General features: G+C 41.0%; 2 protein-coding genes across 2 annotated transcripts; both read left to right on the forward strand.

Moving 5' to 3' along the window:
• The first annotated feature begins 1,070 nt into the window (after positions 1–1,070).
• pex26 (peroxisomal biogenesis factor 26) lies at positions 1,071–4,051 on the forward strand. Its single transcript, XM_035784543.2, has 5 exons — positions 1,071–1,497; positions 1,592–1,732; positions 1,906–2,234; positions 2,323–2,463; positions 2,693–4,051. Exons 1-5 carry the CDS (start codon positions 1,289–1,291, stop codon positions 2,794–2,796), a joined length of 924 nt encoding a protein of 307 aa, XP_035640436.1. The 5' UTR covers positions 1,071–1,288; the 3' UTR covers positions 2,797–4,051.
• Positions 4,052–7,760: 3,709 nt separating this feature from the next.
• Positions 7,761–13,877, forward strand: LOC118392507 (zinc finger CCCH-type antiviral protein 1-like). Its single transcript, XM_035784544.2, has 3 exons — positions 7,761–8,139; positions 9,316–9,451; positions 9,851–13,877. The coding sequence occupies exons 1-3, from the start codon at positions 7,868–7,870 to the stop codon at positions 10,856–10,858; spliced, it is 1,416 nt and encodes a 471-aa protein (XP_035640437.1). The 5' UTR covers positions 7,761–7,867; the 3' UTR covers positions 10,859–13,877.
• Positions 13,878–15,771: the final 1,894 nt, after the last annotated feature.

Genomic DNA, 15,771 nt, shown 5'->3' on the forward strand with positions numbered 1-15,771 from the left:
ACACAAATGTCAACACTAAAATGGGGTTGAATGCAACATCAAATAATTGGCATGTCAATTTTGTCTCTCTGCACACACGCCTGATGAATAAAACCAAGGTCATGGAGTTTGTCCCTGTGTGTGTGAACTGTGAAGTATTTCTGTCATGAGCAAGGAAACGTCAGAGTAAGATCACATGTGAGGGATCCAAAAGAAAACTATGAAAAAATGTATCTGGCCTCTCTTTTCTTAATGCTTGGGAGACTGTGGCTGTGCATTTCAGTTAATCAATCGCTTGTTAACAGCAATTAACAAAGGCATTATAGCTGCTTTATTTTAATTTGACATGTTTAGTTGTAATTGCATGTCTTGACGATGGGTGTCGGCATTTCCGGGAAACTAAGGATCATATTCACAATAACTTATCTGACATTTCACCACTATACACCATCACATTATGTGGCTAGAATAATACAGAAAGGGATAGTATGGCATTTATTTGTCTTATTTTCATGTTTATTCAGCTGAGAATTGTGAGGATGTTTTGGAGAGATCCCTACTGCTATGAAAAATAAGTATTTCAAATTGCTTTAGGTCCAACATCAAATATCACGTCTAATATTTAGAACCTTCTAAATCGGTCTCTCAACAGAAAATGGAGTAAAGGAAAGTCCCTTAACGCCCAAACCTTACTTTGCACAGTATAATCAGCTCATGCCATAGAGTTATTTTGAGTTCTACAACTTTATCACTTGCTGTCCTTGTCTTACAAAAACAGTGATGCAAATGTATTGCAAATGCTCTGTTGTTCCAGATATCCCACAAATCAATGATCATATTATGTGGTTATATTTATGAACTAATTAATACTTTAATGTCGCATAGAGAACTCTGCTTTGCAACATTCATTTTTCTTTGAATTGCAAGCATATTTTGGGGATGTCAAAATAGGTCCCAAACGATCAACTGGAACCCCACTTATCCGGCACGCCGGGCGAGCTAAAGCTAAATCGAGCGCAACTGAAGGGTTACGTATGAATAAGAGCGCAAGTGATTGGCTGCCTTGTGTTCATGAGTAATCTCCGAATATGATTGGTGGCGAGTGCGGAAGCCAAATAAGAGCGTGTATATTGCCTCAGAATGTAAACAAATTTGTACAAGGCAGGTACCACCAGCACATAATTTACGGCACGTTTAACATATTGGTAAAAACATTACTAATGTTTGGTTGACAGTTGGTGATTCGTCTTACAATTTATCGGCACAAACAACTAAAATAGATATAACGTTAGCTACCAACAATACAATAATGAGCAACTCGTCCACCTCAATGGCTCACACTCTCAGCTTCGGATCTGTCCGTCAAAGCCCCCCGCTGAGTTCAAATTTTGCACTGACACATGGATTGTTGGATGCAGCTGCCGAGCAGTTAATGGTTCAGAGGGATTTCCAAGCTGCTTTCGACACATGTGAGAGAGGTCTGGTGAGCCTTTTAAACGCAGAGCAAGAAGACAGCAGGTGGGTATTAGTTCTTAGAATTTGCTCTGCTTTTATGACATGGTCCTTGTTGCATTGCATTATTGGACTAAACCGTTGTCCATCTGACTTTCAGGTATGGGGAGTTGAAGGCTGCACTCTGCATTGTGGGGATTCAAGCATTGGCTGAACTCAATCAGTGGCCTGGTGTACTGGCATGGATTCTGCAACATTATGAGTGCCCTGAGAAAATATCTGCAAAAATAATGCAGATGTGGTGAGGAAAATATAACATAGTTAATATGCAGGCTCTCATTTCTTCCATTATAACAGTTTTGTACACTGCAGACACTGCACATTGTGATTTATGTTTTCAATTGGCATGTAAATGTATTCCCCAATTCACCCTACAGTCATGTTTTTCTCCATGTCCCTCATCTTTTTTTGTAGCATACTCCTCTACACCAAAGTGGGCGAGCAAGCTATGATGCAGGAGGCAGGCCATGTTTGGCTGTGCTGCCCATCCAATGGGAGATTGGCAGGATTTGGGACTGTAGCAGAGCTTTATTTACTGCATATTCTAGTGCCTTTAGGTCATATGACAGAGGCACGGGAGTTGGTTTTTGGTGAGGTGGGAGGTATTGCATTCACAGAGGACCAGAAACAAACTGCACTGGATATCGTGGAGAATAAAGAGAACCTCAGCCAAGAACAACATCCAAGCCCTAATCCCAACACCAGTCCTGTGGTGGTGGTTGCTGGACTTAACACACCTCAAGGTGCATCTCACTTACAATTGCATTAACCATTTGTATTGCCTTTAATGTTGCCAGACAGTGTGACTGACTGTGTGTTTGTGCTTTATAGGTGCTGTGATTCAGAAACTTGAGGCCTTGCTTAGGCTTTTGAACAGAGGACTATCAGTAGCCAGTGGTGGGTTATTCCGTCTTCAGAGATTTTTTCTGGCTGCGGTCCTTCTCTACATGCTTTTTGTCCGAATGGATCCAGGTACAAAATAAATAACGTTGTAAGCCTATTGTTCAATCATTGAAAGAAACTGTCAACATCCAAACAATGTGGTTGCTTTAGTTAATACTAGTCTAGCACTTAGCATACAGCTTTTGTCTAACTTTTGATTGCACCCAACCTACCTACAGTATTTAAACACATAAGAGACTAGATATCAGCACGAAGAGGAGAAATGTTATGATGATTCTTGGATATGGTTTCTCCACAGCTCATCCCTCATCTTTCCCATGGATCTCACAGATGTTGCAGATGCTGAAGCAGATGTGGGACGCCATGTTTGCTCCTTACTATCGAGCCAGAGCTCAGAGCTAAGAACTGTAAAACCATACAGGCTGGTGCTGGGACATTATGGTTTAAATTTGACTGAGAACCAAGAGCTCACCATTGACCCTCACCATGTAAACATGAATTAGTGACTGAGATAAAGAGAGAAATTAGGGGGGATTTTGTTGGCAACAACAACATTTATAACTGTGAAGGCAGAGTGTGAACAGCATGGATACCTGTGAAGGCAGAATGTGATAGTAGTAGTCAGAATGAATTTCCTTGGTGTTGCAGATTCAGTTGCTCCCATATATGTGTGTGTGTGCGAGCGAGCCAGAAAGCGATTGAGTGTGTGTGGTGACACATTTTGTGTTGATATGAATTGCCCAATCCAAAACAACTGCTGTAAGCAAGCTAATTGTAATCAGATGCATGTCATACAAATTATAACTTTTACATGACAGTGATAGATTTTTAATTGGTAAAATGATAATTATCTCATTATGAATTACTCCAGTATCTTTCAATAGGGTCTGGCTCCAGCAGATACCTTCTCAGGTCATAGACCAATTATGTAGTACAATAGCAATTATGTAGTACAATAGTGACATCAAAGTAGCCTACATAATCGCAAAGCATGTGAAATATATTCACATGCGCAGCACACACAGCTCATTTCTGCAGAATATCAGGCAGCAAACACGCTCAATTGGTTTTCGCATTGGAGCAGCTCACAGAATTGAACGACATCAGTAGCTGGTATTGTAGGTAAGAGGTTTCAACTTTTATCTACCAGGAACTGAGGAAACAATGGAACCAGGTATTGAAAAAGTTTGGTCTGAATTCTTGGTTGAATCTTTGTTGTTTGAGTGAACATTTCTATAGGCTTCACCAAAAAAAACTTGGTAAAGGGTTACCTGGCAGAATGAAATCATGATAATTTGTATCCATTTGGAGGGCATTTGTTTTGCAAACTCTGCCATGTAGGCCTACATTGAACAGTACAAACACATGGCTAGCCAAATGGTCACTTGCTAGGTGAGCAATTCAATTAAAAGGCAACCACACCCTCCAAATATTTATATTTTTCCCAGACCAGAGAAAATGGACTCCTGATGTGTTTTAAGCATTGTTGTGGACTTTCTATTAAAAAGTGTTATTTTTAGTGAAAACCTGAAGATGTGTAGTAAAACTGAAGAAAAAAAACTGTAGGAAAACAGCATTTTTCACACAGAGTGCCTTTCCTTCACCGGAAAGCCTTTTTGGATTGGGGGGGGGGGGGCAAAATTAGAGTATACCCACTTCTCCAAGCATCACTGCTAGACAGGGTTTCCAGTTAGCCTGTAATAGCTGTTTTTTTTGTTTTGTTTTTTTGCAGATTAAGTAAAATTGCCACCTGACAATTGTCCGGGAGAAGAAAAAAAATCCCATTGCGAAATAATGCTTTTTAGCCTATTAATTGATAGAAATACCAGTTGATGGAAATGCATTTGACCAGTCATGGTTATTGGCCTGTCTTAATTTGCATAATTTTGTGGAATTGAATTGGCATGTGTGTATTATATTCTTTATGTATGTTATTTATCACATGCACAGCATACAGATACAGGGCCTTTTAGCGGAACATGTGTCAGACAGCTTTTTTATAAGCCTAATCAATGAGCAACAATTCTAAATGCAATCCTGTGGTAATAGTTTTTTGGGCCTCCCGAGTGGCGCAGTGGTTTAATGCACTGCATCGCAGTGCTTGAGGCATCACTACAGACCCGGGTTTGATCCCAGACTGTGTCACAGCCGGCCGTGACCGGGAGACCCATGAGACAACGCACAATTGGCCCAGCGTCGTCTGGGTTAGGGGAGGGTTCAGCCCGCCGGGATTTCCTTGCCCCATCGTGCTCTACCAACTCTTTGTGGCGGGCCGGGCGCCTGCAAGCTGACTTCAGTTGTTAGCTGGACTGTGCTTCCTCAGACATATGTGTCTGGCTTCTGGGTTAAGCAAGCAGTGGGTCAAGAAGCAGTGCGGCTTGGCAGGGTTGTGTTTTGGAGGACGCATGGTATGCCTAAGTATGCCTATTTAATTGTTTGAAACCTGAAGGTTTTACTACATACAGTATTATCAGTACATGTCTTGGGCCAGAGCTGTCCGCAACCCACCCACTTGTGAGTCAGGCCAGCCAATCAGAATTAGTTTTTCCCCACAAAAGGGTTTTTATTACAGACACAAATACACCTCAGTTTCATCATCTGTCCAGGTGGCTGATCTCAGACGATCCCGCAGGTGAAGAAGCCGGATGTGGAGGTCCTGGGCTGGTTTGGTTACATGTGGTCTGTGGTTGTGAGGCTGGTTGGACGTAATTCCAAATTCTTTAAAATGACTTTGGTTGAGAAATGAGCATTACATTCTCTGGCAACAGCTCTGTTGGACATTCCTGCATTCCCGCTCCCTCAAAACTTGAGACATCTGTTACATTGTGTCGTGTGACAAAACTGCACATTTTAGAATAGCCTTTTATTGTCCCCAGCACAAGGTGCACCTGTGTAATGACCATGCTGTTTAATCAGCTTCTTGACATACCACACCTGTCAGGTGGATGGATTATATTAGTAAAGGTGAAATGCTCACTAACAGGGATGTAAACACATTTGTGCACAAAATCTGAGAGAAATAAGCTTTTGTGTGTATGGAAAATTTCAGGGATCTTTTATTTCAGCTCATGGAACATGGGACATGTTACATGTTGTGTTTCTATTTGTGTTCAGTATACATATCAGTCATTATCAGAATGACCTTCAGTGCATGTCTGTGGTGCTGTGTGTGTGCCAGTGCGAGTGGGCCATTGCTCGAGGAGAGAGAGCGCAACATTTCAGCAGCAGGTGCATAAAATAATAACAGACAGACAGACTAATTAGATCAACAATTCAAAACATAACTTGTAGCAGTTATCTCACAAGTTAACTATAGCTAACTATGCATACATTTTGTTGTTCCTTTCCACCGGCACTGTAGAGCCTAAACAAATCTACACTATTGGAAAGCTGGGATTCACAAATTTAAAATGAATTCCCCTCTATTAAACAGTAGCCATGTAATTGCAACAACGTAAAACATATTCTAAGAATAGCCTGATTGGCAAATAATTTGCAGTGCATAGATCTCCCCCAAAACATGAATATTTTAGCCTTGTATATAACTGTGTCTAGTTAGATACCTTTCTTTTGAAGTAGCCAACCTTATCCATTTATCTCTGATTCATTGAATGAGGGAATAATTTTATAAAGACAAAAGTATAAAAAAAATGTGGGAGGGGGGGACCCCAGCGCCACCCTTGCCAACCCCCTCGCTCCACAGTTTGGGAACCACTGGTCTAAATGGACAGACTTGGAAAAAGACCGCTCCTGCACTTAAGGCATAAGGCAATGGGAAGCAGCTTTCCCTAAGTAAATTGAATGAAATTGTCAAAATTATATAGCGTACTCCTGTCTATAGAGAATTTTAAAAATCATTCAAAATAGGCTACTAAAACATGTTTTGGCCACAGAGGATCATTAGCTGCCCCTAGCCTTAAAAATTAATTGAAAGTGATACAAATGGATACAAATAGTGCAGTCTAAGCATATTTTCATTAGAGAATGCTAAATTCAATCTGTTGAAATCGCACTGTGGATGTATTAGACTTCAGAATTGCATTTGGGGGCATACTTATATTTCACTGTACAGCCTATGGATTGTGGATCAATGAAATTGGTTATCGGTCTACTCAGTGCCACACACAGAACTAAACTGTGAAGAGTTTACACAAATATTAGTGCCATAGCTCTTATTGTGGGACTTTGACTAGTAAATCATCAATACACATAGTAGGATGTCTGGTAAGCTTTATGTGGCTCATTTCACAGTGGTTTCAGTCCCACAATATGAGCTATCACGCTAATATTTGTGTAATCTCATTGCAGCTGTGTTCTGTGGGTGTCACTGAGTAGACTGATACCCCATTTCATTGAGCCACAATCCATAGGCTGTACAGTGAAATACAAGTATGCCCCCAAATGCAATTCTGGAGTCTAATACCAGTCAAAAGTTTGAAAACACCTACTAATTGAAGGGTTTCTTTATTTGTACTATTTTCTACACTGTAGAATAATAGTGAAGACATCAAAACTATGGAAAAACAGATATGGAATCATGTAGTGTTAAAGAAATATATTTTAGATGCTTCAAAGTAGCCACCCTTTGCCTTCATGACAGCTTTGCACAGTCTTGGCATTCTCTCAACCAGCTTCACCTGGAATGCTTTTCCAACAGTCTTGAAGGAGTTCCCACATATGCTGAGCACTTGTTGGCTGCTTTTCCTTCACTCTGCAGTCCAACTCATCCCAAACAATCTCAATTGGGTTGAGGTCGGGTGATTGTGTAGGCCAAGTCATCTGATGCAGCACTCCATCACTCTCCTTCTTGGTCAGATAGCCCTTACACAGCCTAGAGGTGTGTTGGGTCATTGTTCTGTTGAAAAACAAATGATAGTCCCACAATAACAATTTTTTGGTAAACTACATGCTTCCATGTGTGTTATTTCATAGTTTTTAACCCTTGAATTAGTAGGTGTGTCCAAACTTTTGACTGGTACTGTATGTCATAACACACAATAGGCTGACTGCGGAGACCATTTCCCTCAGTCAAAGTCCCACAATAACAGCTACAACACCAATATTTGTGGAAATTCTTTACATTTGTGTTCTGTGGGTAACACTGAGTAGACTGATACCCCATTTAATTGAACCACAATCCATAGGTAAGGCTGTAAGTATGCCACAAATTATTTGGGAGTTTAATACATCCACACTGCTTTTTCAACTTGTTTTTTTTGCCAGATAGCTAATTATTGTCTTTTGTTGAATTTATATAACAACATTCCCAACTTGTTTAGCATTATCTAGTCCAAATATGGCATGATTCCACAATTTGCAACCATTTGCATCACTTTCTATTGGGAACCTTTATTTTGAAGGCGACCCGCAAATTCCACTAATGTGGCTAATCCTTCATGTTTGCTGTCAATATGTACAGTCATGCTTTTGAACCGATTTGAACAGTCAAGGCAGAAGATCTACGGTGACGGACATGGATACAACAGCTCTGGTCTATAAAATCCTCTGTGCCCATAATGGGTATTTTGAGCTGGAAGAAATGCGTGCCAACTTTAGCACGCCAGAAGATGACCTGGAGAGTGTTTTAGGGAATCAGGATATGTTTACCAGTGCTGTCTTTGAGGGAAACAAACGGATATTTGCCAAGACGAAAATGAGATTATGCAGAGACAAGGAATGTAATGGCTGCAGCAATTTACATCTGTGTATATTCTACCTTTATGGAACGTGTCGATTCAATGAGGGGTAAACCTTGTTATTACTTTGGTCAATAGGCCTTGTCAGACTCCCTAATATCCCGTGTTTTAATCATATTGCTGGGATGTCACCTATTAATGCCTTGTTTTGAAATGTTCTATATAAAAAAATGGTCTTGTATTATGCAACATGTAGGCTAATTTAAATGACACGTTGTGAACAGTTGGTTGTAGTGGCAGTAGTCCGGTTAATATTGTTTGTAGATTTTTTTCTATATAATGTGGTTCTAAATATTAAGATTTAGAGGTTGCAGTATGTATTTTGGAAACTGTAAAACGTTATTACAATGTCATTAAGACAAACAAAATGGTGTCATTTTACTCCAGCTAAAACACGGCCATAAAAGCTGGGGCGTGTTATAAAGCAACACAGCTGTTCAATAGCCATTTTCATTTGATATTATATGCTTTCGCCAACATTTTCCCGTTAGTATTATCAATCTCAAAATGCTGTTTAAAAAAAGAAGGGCAGTAGACCTGTTAGGAAACTATTGCTTTCTTTTGATAAGGACTCCATGAAAGTGCTAGCCACTGCCCTCATTCAATGCCATTTAGACTACGCTAGTACTTCCTGGTTTCGGGGTTTATCGACATTTATGAAGGGGATGCTACCAGATATAACGGATCAGGGTAGTATTAAAGGTGAGTCCACGTACTCACATAGGCAGGAGCTGCTTTCAGGAATTTAACTTGAGGATAGGGTGTCCCAGATTAGACTAGGTTTGGTTTACAGGAGTATTTATGGTCCTGCGCCCAGGTATCTAAGTGATTACTTTCCTCGTGTTAGGGATGCACACAATCACAGCACCAGGTGAGGTGTTGCTGATGTGTGCTTATACAGGTTCAGGAGTAATGCAGGGGAAGGTATTTTCTTGTTCTGGGCAGCTTTAAACATTTAAGAAAACATATGTTTGATGTCTTCTGTGCCCATGTGATGTAACTGCAATGAAGAGAGAGATGTTCTTCTGTGTTATTGTTTTATTATTTCACTGCCATACTGTGTTTAACTGTGTTCGATCTTGTCTCAAGGACCACAATGGAAATAAGTCCCAGACTTTGTGTGTTATCCTCTGATTTTGCTCATGTGCATGTATGGCTTTTTCAAATTTTATGTGTGCTTGTTTTTTTAAATGGTCCAATTAATAAACTAAACTTTGATTTTCAGACAACGGTGCCGCTTCTGTCATGAGCTGACGTCAGAATACAACATCAGAGTCCTGAGAGAGCATCACCTGGAGAAATTGGACAGGAGGGAGCTGTGTATGTTACTACTGCAGAATGACAACACCCTCTTACCCCCAGTAAGCTCGTATTTTCAGGCTCCTTGCAACTTAGTGGAAGCAATTTAAAAGCACACACACAAACATACTTTCAGAAGATAAATTATGTTATATTCTTACTTGGAATAAAAAATATAAAAAATTCGTAAGTAAAATGGGTTCATACGAGAATGTACTAATGCATCTTAAATGCATGACAAAACATATTTTTGAGGTGGACATGGGACGGGTTGATAACCAACTGGCAGTGTTTTCTTTACTTCATTCTCTTGAGTCTTGTTCATATTTACATCATAATATAATGACCTAATACTGTATATCCTCTAAATTGAGCATGTAGATATCCAGAGTAAAGAAATGTAATTTCCATTTAATACATTTGATGTGCACCTACTCGGAGTGGTCTGTGTTTGTCTCCAGGTTTGCTTCACATACAACAAAGGTAGTGGAGAGTACGGATACTGTCCTGACAAGGAGAAATGCAGAAGACTCCACGTCTGTGAGCGCTACATTACAGGAACCTGTGCTGCAGAGGTGGACTGTGACAGGTCTCACGACTTCTACGAGCCCCACCCGCTCAACACCCTACAGCAGAGGGGACTACCTAATGAACTGGTGGCATCCATGTTGTACACCTACCGCAACAACCAGGCCATTCAGAATGAGGAACGCTCTAGACCTGTGTGTCATCCTCCTCCACCACCACCACCACCCCCACAAACATATCTCCCGGCCCCCAATGTTGTCCAAAGAGAGACCCACTACATCCACTCACAGCCAATCATAGTACACTCACAAGTGACCCCTTCAATGCTCTGCAATTTCATGTTAAAATCACGTCCCTTTGTCCACACCAAACCCAAGAGCCATACTAAGCCATCATCAGCTTCACACCAATCAAAACCCTCTAAACCACCTACACCAGTTCCACACCAATCAGAGTCCGCTAAACCGCCTCCACCAGCTTCACACCAATCAAAACCCTATAAACCACCTACACCAGCTCCACACCAATCAAAATCCTCTCACACGGCTCCACACCAATCAAAATCCACAAAACCACCTTCACCAGCTCCACACCAATCAAAATCCTCTAAAGTGCCTCCACCAACTTCACAGCAATCAAAATCCTCTAAAGGCCCTCCACCAACTCCACAGCAATCAAAATCCTCTAAAGCGCCTCCTCCAACTCCACAACAATCAAAATCCTCTAAACCGCCTCCACCAACTCCACAGCAATCAAAATCCTCTAAACCGCCTTCACCAACTCCACAGCAATCAAAATCCTCTAAACCGTCTCCACCAACTCCACAGCAATCAAAATCCTCTAAACCGCATCCACCAGCTCCACACAAATCAAAATCCTCTCAACCAGCTCCACATCAACCAAAAACAACCAAAGCTCCTCCATCAGCCAGGCGAAGATGAATTTTTGCAGAAACCAGAAATCACACAGTACCAGTCAAAAGTTTGGGGACACCTACTCATTTCAGGGTTTTTCTTTATTTTTGACTATTTCCTACATTGTAGAATAATAGTGAAGACATAAACTATGAAATAACACATATGGAATCATGTACTAACCAAAAAAGTGTTAAGCAAATCAAAATCACTTTATCGGGGTTGACAGAAAAGTTGTCAACCCCGATAAAATGTAATAATAATCCACATTTCCTGTCGCTTCAGGATTGTTTTCCTGCTGTGAAGAAACTGGTGAAATTAAGATCCTACATCAGTATCATACTGACAAGATATACAGTACGTACATGGGTCAGGATTTGAACCCTTGGGGGTAGGAGAAAACTGAGACTGTTTGACGGGAGCATTATCTCTCTGCGCCACCCCAAAGCTTTGCTTGTTAGAATTTCATGATATCTTGATGTGAAACATGTGTTTCCTAGACTACATCAGAAGACAGCAGCCTTGGCTGGATTTTAATTCATAACATTTGCGCTTCTAATATGTCTTTTATCAGCTTTCTAATATAGAAATGAAGAAAGTGTTTATTGTGCAAAATCCTTATGTTTTGTGACTGACATGCTGGATATCTCAAGGCTATAGCCTGACAGAATTTCAAAAGAAACAAAGAGAAAAGTATTCTTTCTCTACAATGCAGTGACCATTCCTCTCTGCCACCATAGCACTTGAAATGTGCAAATTGGAAATGTAGAAGTTTAGAAGCATTTTTATTAACTCATACTCTATAAGTTTGGGTGGTTAGAGTGTTGGACTAGAAACCAGATGGTTGCAAGTTCAAATCCCCGAGCTGACAAGGTACAAATCTGTTGTTCTGCCCCTGAACATGCAGTTAACCCACTGTTCCTAGGCCTTCATTGAAAATAAGAATTTGTTCTTAACTGACTTGCCTAGTTAAATAAAGGTTTTTTAAAAAGTTTGCATTTCTTGCCAATGTGGTCTCAGAGCATTTCATATTGTTCTGTACGTAAATCTGAGAGACTCCATTTAGTATATGTTACGGTATGTATGGTATGTATTAATTTGTGGATGTTCATTATCCATTTCGTGTGATATGTTACGAATGACAATTCATATGATATGTTAAGAACTGCAATTCGTACAATATGTTACAAATTGTAATACATACAATATGTTATGAAATGCAATTCATACAATACATTACACATTTTCCAAATATAATATATGTTACAAATTTGCAAACTTAAGTTACGAATTCCAATTTGTTGTGGCTAAGGTTAGCTAGGTTGCTAGCGCTAACATTAGCTAGCTGGCTAACGTTAGTTAGGCTAATGGTTAGGTTAAAAGGTTAGCTAACATGCTATGTAGTTACAAAGTAGCTAAAAATTAGTATGTAGCTGCTAAAATTGTCTGTGATGAGATTCAAACACACAACTTTTGGGTTGCTAGACATTTGTGTTATTCACCCAGACCAACCACCCTCCTTTCGATTTTGCCTTAATGTACATTTGGTATGGTTACATATGTTACATACTATGTTACTTCTAGTTCATTAGACCCATTCTCAGCAACAAAAGAGTGATCAAATGAAGATGTCCTAAAATGGTAAATGTGACGTAGTACAGTAGGGCTCACACACACGTGCTCCAACACATACCTTTATTGGTAAACAAACAGTCAACTTCATTAATATTGTCAGTGTATTCAACCTTAACAGCAACGATTCCAAATGCGTAATGGCCAACAAATAATCCAGAGCAAACAACGGCAGAATAAAAAAATTGGGTTTGGCTGGCAGGGCCAGGCTTTTGCCGAGATACACGTCCAGGCATTTTTTTTGTATGATTTGTCTGAGCTTTAATAGTAGAGTTACCATCACTGTTCTGTATGAGGCACTGGGGGTAAACCTGATAATTTCAAAAACTACGAACACATTGGAGTCTTGGATGTTGTCCACACAGCTGTCATAGAAGATGGATCCTCCTGTTTCTTTAGGAGGTGGTTTCACATAGCTGAAGTTTCCCTCAGGGAAGTCTCCCACCAGCACATGACAAACAAACATGGACCTTGCTGGCTGGTGTAGCTGTGGGAGAACTTAGCATCCCGCACAGTAACTTGTTTTTAGCCCCATTATGATCTATGATGTTCACAGACATAGGCAAGCACATTTTCTGTGCCAATTCAATAGTTATTCATAGTAGTAGTGGCATCCCACCTTTTCCGTAGGCAGTTCTATTTGCTCCACATAGTCTCCAGTCAATGTTGTCTCTGCAAATACTGTCAACATGTTGAGTCAATCACCCCAAAAAACTTTCTCATCGATGCTTCTTCCTGAGGATTTGATCATCTGAGCATGAATGAACCTATTTCAGTGTGGAATCATTTACAATTAGTAAGACTAACAAAGGTGCCATTCAAATGGTAATTTCCATTAGAAGCTGTTCAATAAATGAATATTGATATAACTATCTGTTAGAAATATTATGAACAAACAATATTCTAATTTTAAATAGAACTGTAACTAAGTGAACTTATACTCAGTTTTATTATATCTGATTAACAATATGAGTTCATAAGAAGGGATTGTGTGACATGGACAAGGAGTAATTAAAGTTAATGAACACCATTCCAACTAGGAAGAAAGGAATGGTTTGTGGATTAAGTAAACAGATAAGGTAGTTAACCTATAGTTGAACCGACGAAACTGAGCTCTGTTTTTTTTTAGATAAGGCTGTGAGTGCATTCCTAGGTTGTCTGTTAATTAGAACTGTCAGCTAAGTGGTGATCGATAATGGTGAGGAGTCAAAAGTTAATTCAGCTGTGTTGTGTGTCCTCTGTATGTGCTAGTGCGTCAGAATGAACTCAGAATGTACTTTTAAAGTTCCCTTTGTCTCGGTCGGGAGGAGGGGATTCATTTTACAAGCAATGAAATTACATCATGTTATTGTATATAAACTGTTGCTCGTGGGAGCGCGCTCCGAGAATAAATTCTGTTACCTATTATTGAAAAGACTGGTCTCCGTCTATTTTATGCAAACAAGAATCTTACAAATTCTCATCAAATAGATTAAGGGAATTAAATTAATGAAAACATATTGGAATAACTAAATTACAGTAACAATATCTCTTTAAGAAACCTACAGTGTATCAATTAATTAATTAAATTGTATCAATTTCAAGACTAGTCATTCAACTGAGACTGCTCTTCTCTGTATCACGGAGGCGCTCCGCACTGCTAAAGCTAACTCTCTCTCCTCTGCTCTCATCCTTCTAGACCTATCGGCTGCCTTCGATACTGTGAACCATCAGATCCTCCTCTCCACCCTCTCCGAGTTGGGCATCTCCGGCGCGGCCCACGCTTGGATTGCGTTCTACCTGGCAGGTCGTTACTACCAGGTGGCGTGGCGAGAATCTGTCTCCTCACCACGCGCTCTCACCACTGGTGTCCCCCAGGGCTCTGTTCTAGGCCCTCTCCTATTCTCGCTATACACCAAGTCACTTGGCTCTGTCATAACCTCACATGGTCTCTCCTATCATTGCTATGCAGACGACACACAATTAATCTTCTCCTTTCCCCCTTCTGATGACCAGGTGGCGAATCGCATCTCTGCATGTCTGGCAGACATATCAGTGTGGATGACGGATCACCACCTCAAGCTGAACCTCGGCAAGACGGAGCTGCTCTTCCTCCCGGGAAGGCAGACTGCCCGTTTCATGATCTTCTACGCCAATCACCCACTACCCTGGTTGATGCTCTACCACTGAGCCATTGATCTCACCATCACGTCAACTCCATTGTGTCCTCCCAGAGCGCTAAGAACCTTGGCGTGATCCTGGACAACACCCTGTCGTTCTCAACTAACATCAAGGCGGTGGCCCGTTCCTGTAGGTTCATGCTCTACAACATCCGCAGAGTACGACCCTGCCTCACACAGGAAGCGGCGCAGGTCCTAATCCAGGCACTTGTCATCTCCCGTCTGGATTACTGCAACTAGCTGTTGGCTGGGCTCCCTGCCTGTGCCATTAAACCCCTACAACTCATCCAGAACGCCGCAGCCCGTCTGGTGTTCAACCTTCCCAAGTTCTCTCACGTCACCCCGCTCCTCCGCTCTCTCCACTGGCTTCCAGTTGAAGCTCGCATCCGCTACAAGACCATGGTGCTTGCCTACGGAGCTGTGAGGGGAACGGCACCTCAGTACCTCCAGGCTCTGATCAGGCCCTACACCCAAACAAGGGCACTGCGTTCATCCACCTCTGGCCTGCTCGCCTCCCTACCACTGAGGAAGTACAGTTCCCGCTCAGCCCAGTCAAAACTGTTCGCTGCTCTGGCTCCCCAATGGTGGAACACACTCCCTCACGACGCCAGGACAGCGGAGTCAATCACCACCTTCCGGAGACACCTGAAACCCCACCTCTTTAAGGGATACCTAGGATAGGATAAAGTAATCCTTCTCACCCCCCTTAAAAGATTTAGATGCACTATTGTAGAGTGGCTGTTCCACTGGATGTCATAAGGTGAATGCACCAATTTGTAAGTCGCTCTGGATAAGAGCGTCTGCTAAATTACTTAAATGTTAAATGTTAAATGTTAATTATTTTGGCCAGAGTTTAGCACTCTCCCAACAGTGGGTTTGTGAACCCCCACTGTCATTTTCTCAAATGTTCTTGTGTACAGCTTTGTATTGCTTTGACCTTGACCACATTACTCTCTGATGAAAACATATTTACAGTAAGAAAAAGTCATCACAAGCTAATTTATAATATTACAAGCATACGTTAGATACTCTACAGTATGCTATATGCTTTTTAGTTCTGTTTTTCGTGTGTTTGCTGAAGGCACATATGTACAATGTACATACTCTTATTAGGTTTCAGCAAGGTATGCTTGCTGACAGCAAGGCCAT

This window comes from Oncorhynchus keta, chromosome 13, assembly GCF_023373465.1.
Source record: "Oncorhynchus keta strain PuntledgeMale-10-30-2019 chromosome 13, Oket_V2, whole genome shotgun sequence".
NCBI lineage: Eukaryota > Metazoa > Chordata > Actinopteri > Salmoniformes > Salmonidae > Oncorhynchus > Oncorhynchus keta.